Source organism: Propithecus coquereli, unplaced genomic scaffold (genome assembly GCF_000956105.1).
Source record: "Propithecus coquereli isolate 6110/MARCELLA unplaced genomic scaffold, Pcoq_1.0 Scaffold5, whole genome shotgun sequence".
Classification (NCBI taxonomy): Eukaryota; Metazoa; Chordata; class Mammalia; order Primates; family Indriidae; genus Propithecus; species Propithecus coquereli.
This window is the reverse complement of record NW_012150840.1, coordinates 20,756,538-20,760,934: the sequence shown is the minus strand read 5'-3', so window position 1 is coordinate 20,760,934 and position 4,397 is coordinate 20,756,538. Positions and strand designations below refer to the sequence as shown.

General features: G+C 45.1%; 1 protein-coding gene across 1 annotated transcript in view; it reads right to left on the bottom strand.

Moving 5' to 3' along the window:
• Window positions 1–4,397, bottom strand: part of TSHR (thyroid stimulating hormone receptor) — a 194,901-nt gene that overhangs the window by 91,456 nt on the left and 99,048 nt on the right. Inside the window, exon 4 of the mRNA XM_012656114.1 lies at window positions 2,349–2,360. Coding sequence (XP_012511568.1) covers window positions 2,349–2,360 — 12 coding nt within the window. The remainder of the gene's footprint in view (window positions 1–2,348; window positions 2,361–4,397) is intronic.

Sequence of the window (4,397 nt, the reverse complement as noted above, 5' to 3'; positions counted from 1 at the left end):
ATGTATCTGTGTGTGTGTAATATTTAGGCTGAAAAGAATCAGTAGAGTTAACCAGGCAAGAGAGAGGAAAATAACTTTCTAGACAGAGGCAAAAGCATGCGAAGGTCCTGAGGTGGGAAGATACTGGACTGTTCAAGGAACACAGGCATGCAGGAATGGAGCAAAATGAGGACAGAGGTGGGCAGGGGCCAACTGAACTCCTGGGCCTGCACGTTTATGTTAAGTTCATTGGATTTTGCCCAAGAAAAATCACTCCGGCTGCTGTGCAGATAATGAATTAAAGGAGGTCAAAATTGGAAAGACCAGTTGAGCTCTAAAATTATTGTAGTCCAAGCATAAGATGATGGTGGCTTAGATAGAAGCGATAGCAGTGAAAAGGAAAAGGATACATGAAAGGGTGAATGAAGGACACAAAGGACACATTTCACACACAGGCTATGTGGGAGCAACACGGCTGGTTTATTCGCCTGGGTGCGGGTGGGCTGAGTCCGAAAAGAGAGTGAGCACAGAAGGGGGTTTAGTGAGGTTTTTATACATGGGCATAGCCGACCCCCTCCCACCTGCCCCGTTCAGTTCTTTGTTTCTGGGCCAAACTGGCGGGTGAAGAATTGCTTCTTGCTACGTGCAGCAGAGGACAGTGGGCAGAACAGCTGTTTGTAGTAAATTCTTCAAACAACCAACTCCTACGACCCCTTTTCCCCAGTCTCACCCATCCTTCTGTTCTGGCGTCATCCTTATCAGGAGAGCCAGGGAGAGACAGCCTTGGTCTCCATCAGGGAGGGAGAAGGAAGGAATGCTGGCTGTAGCTGGCTGTCAGATCTATTAGGGAGAGATAAGCTTTGTCTCTATCAGGGAGGGAGGGGGAGAAATGCTGGTGGTAGCCATCCGCCAGATCTACAAAGTCCAGGGACTCCCCAGACTCCTGCGGCTATTGTTTTATAAGCCTAAGTTTTGCATTAACCACATTCTGTCCTACACATACTTTTCAGGTTCCCACCTGGAATAAACCTAACAATACATTTTATATATGTTAGGGCAATAGAATTAACAGGATTTGGTGAAGGATTAGAAGTGGATGATGAGGAAAGAAGGTATAGTGATACCCTTCAGGTGTCTGGGATTTGCATCTGGATGAGTGGAGGGGCCATCGACTGGCTCAGCAAACACGGAAGGAGTAGTAGATTTCAGGAGGATTATTAAGAGTTCGGTTTTTTTTTTCATTTATTTTTTATTTCAAAATATTATGGGGCTACAGATGTTTTTGGTTACATGTATCAATTTTGTTATGCTCAAGTCAGAGTTATAAGTATGCCCAATACCCAGATAGTGTTCATTGTACCCATTAGGTAGGTTTAAGTCCATCTCCTCCTTCCCCGTTCCCCATGCTTGATTTCCACTGAGTTTTTCTTCCCTCTGTGCACATGTGTGCTCATCCGTTAGTTCCCGTATAATAGAGAGTACATGTGGTGTTTGTTTTTCCATTCTTTAGATACTTCACTTAGGATAATGGTCTCCAGTTCCATCCAAATTGTTGCAAAAGGCCTTAATTCATCCTTCCTCATGGCTGAGTAGTATTCCATAGTATACATGTGCCACATTTTGTTAATCCACTCATGAATTCATGAGTACTTGGGTTGATTCCACATCTTTGCAATTGTGAATTGTGCTGCAATAAACCTTGTCTTTTTGATAAAATAACTTCTTTTCTTTTGGGTAAATACCCGGTAGTGGGATTGCTGGATCAACCGGTAGGCTGACTTTTAGTTCTTTGAGGAATCTCTATACTGTTTTCCATAGAGGTTGTACTAATTTGCAGTCCCACCAACAGCGTATGAGTTTTCCTGTGTCTCCGCATCCATGCCAGCATTTGTTGTTTGGGGACTTTTTGATAAAAGTCATTTTCACTAGCTGAGCTCCCCAGCAATGGCACAGCAGGCTGCGAGCATCCCTATCCAGGATCCTGTGCTGGGTTGAAAGCATGGCTTTTCTGTGGGGGGAGGGGTGCTCCATGAGTGTGTGGTGGCTGGGACCCATGCTGTACTCTCTTTTTCATTTCTGCCCACAAGGGCTTCCTCACTTCCTGAGATTAGTTCACGAATCTCCCCTCCGTGCCCCTGAGTAACATGATTGAGTCCTGAGGGTATGGGATCTGGCCTGCAGTCCTGTCCCCAGGTCCCCGAAGATCAATCCCTGACTGACAGGCAGCAGTGTGCTGGTCTCAAGTTGTTTATGGGCTGTTCAAGCAGATTGCATGTCCCTCTGCTTCGGGGTAAGCCCTGCTCTGATGGACCCGCCAGGCAAGCAGCACTAGGGAAGGCCAGTGAGCAGGGACCTCATAGTCTGAGCACTCCTTAATCCTGCTGGCCTTTAAGAGCAAAGGTTTGAGCCCCTCTCTCTGCGGAAGCCGCCCAACAAAGGGGAAGCAGCAGCTCCTGAGAACCCCAGCTCAAGCATCTCTCTTGGCAGCTGTGGGCAGGGGAGGGAAAGGAGAGGAAAAGAGTCTGAATGGAGAAAGCTAGCCCTCCACCCCTTTCTCTGGAAGGCATCCCACCTAGAATGTCCAGGCTCTGAGGTCATGCTGATCCCTCAGGACCCACTGGCCCCTTGCGGCTCCCGCAGTCTGGGCTGGAGTTGGGAAATGTTTGTGTGGGAATGAGCAAGACAAAAACTGAGGGCTGAAGCCCCATGGGGAGAACAAAGGCACACCGTGGGTGGAGAAGCAATATGGCACCTGCCATCTCGGCTCAAGTCTGTGGTTACAGGAAGCCCCGCATGGATACTGGCAGCCTGGTGCTTTGTCCCCAAGAAGCTCCCAGTTCACTGCTGGCAGCAGCTTTTGGGTCTGTGAAGGTAGAAATGCTCTCTAGCAGCTCAGGAGCCTGCTGACTGCCAGAGACGTGAGGGAGGGAGAAACACACTACTCCACCTACCCTTTTTGCTGGACTCCAGGCCTCTCCCGGGTTGACCTCTGTGGATATCTTGCTGCTGCCTGTTCTGTTCTGCAATTTCTTCCTGTGGAATCTCTTGTAGGTTCTGCCACTTTTGCCTTGGAATTACACCCAATCTGCAATTGTTTGTTTGCCTTTTCTTTTTCATCTAAAACTTTTCCTTCTTTCTGAGACAACCTGGCAGCTGGTGTCTCTGGTCAGCCATTGTGCTGTCTATTCTAAGAGTTCAGTTTTGAAAACTTAAAATGTGATATATATATGTGAGACATCTGAGAGGAGATACCAAGCAGAGCAACAGGTATATAGCCCAACATTAAGAGGAGAGGCCTGAACTACATATGTAAGTTTGAGAATTGTTAGATAAGAGCACCTAGCAGAAGGCAGAATGAGAAGAGAAGAGGACATAGGACTGGGCCATATGGAACCCCAATAATTAGAAGTGAGGGAGGAGAAGCAACAGCAAAAGATGATGAGAAAGGCTGACCAGCAAGGTAGGAATACAACCAGGACTGCGGTATTACAGAGGCCAAGGGAAGAGAGTTTGGATAAAAATAGAATGAGCCACTCTTTTGAATCTTGAATACAGCCTTGTAGGATGCAATAGCCACAGGTTTAACATGGTGTTAAACATACTGTATTTATTGAATGAGTAGCTTTTTTATTTTTGGAATGACAGCTCTAGGTCACTAACAGAAACAATATTAGTGCTTATGTTTTAACACTCCAATTCATATCACTGAACAAAATCTAAAGAAGAATTGGGAAGCCCTCTTAGAGAGGTATGTAGAGCTGTACCAGAGGAAGGTTGAACAGGCACCGGTGGGGGTGATGGGCGGCGGTGATGGAGGACTGAAGTTCCTCTGTGGCCCTAGCTCAGCCTCCTATTTATCAAATCACATGACCAAAAAAGATCAGAGGAAGGACAGTGGGGGGGAAAAACACATTCATGAAACAGAATAACATAATGTTTTTTTACTGCTGATGTTCTTCCCATTGAGGCTTTTCAATGAATGCTGGCAATATGAATTGATATTTGAAATATGTATTCTAAGTTTGGTATCTACCCTTGCAGTAAATCCAACAGAGTGAAGAGCTCTCTTTCCTAAATAAGCCAAAAGGCTTCAGTTCTGTACTCAGGGATCCCAAAAGAGTTTGGTTGATGGTACTTCGGGGTCTATAAATTAAACAAATCATTCTATATTAATATTTCATTTCATGCCTTATATCTATAAAGCCATTCTCAATTCCTTGAGAGAAGATGAGTAATTTTTTCAGCTTTGTTTCTCTTATGTGAGTAGCATAATTCTTGGTTGATAGTTGCTGCTTAATAAATGATTACAAAATAAATGCATTAAACATTTGGGTGGCATGCAACCAGAAATCTTCACTTACTTTTTCTACTGACCATACCATTTGCAGATAATAATGTTAGATATATATGTGGAAAAT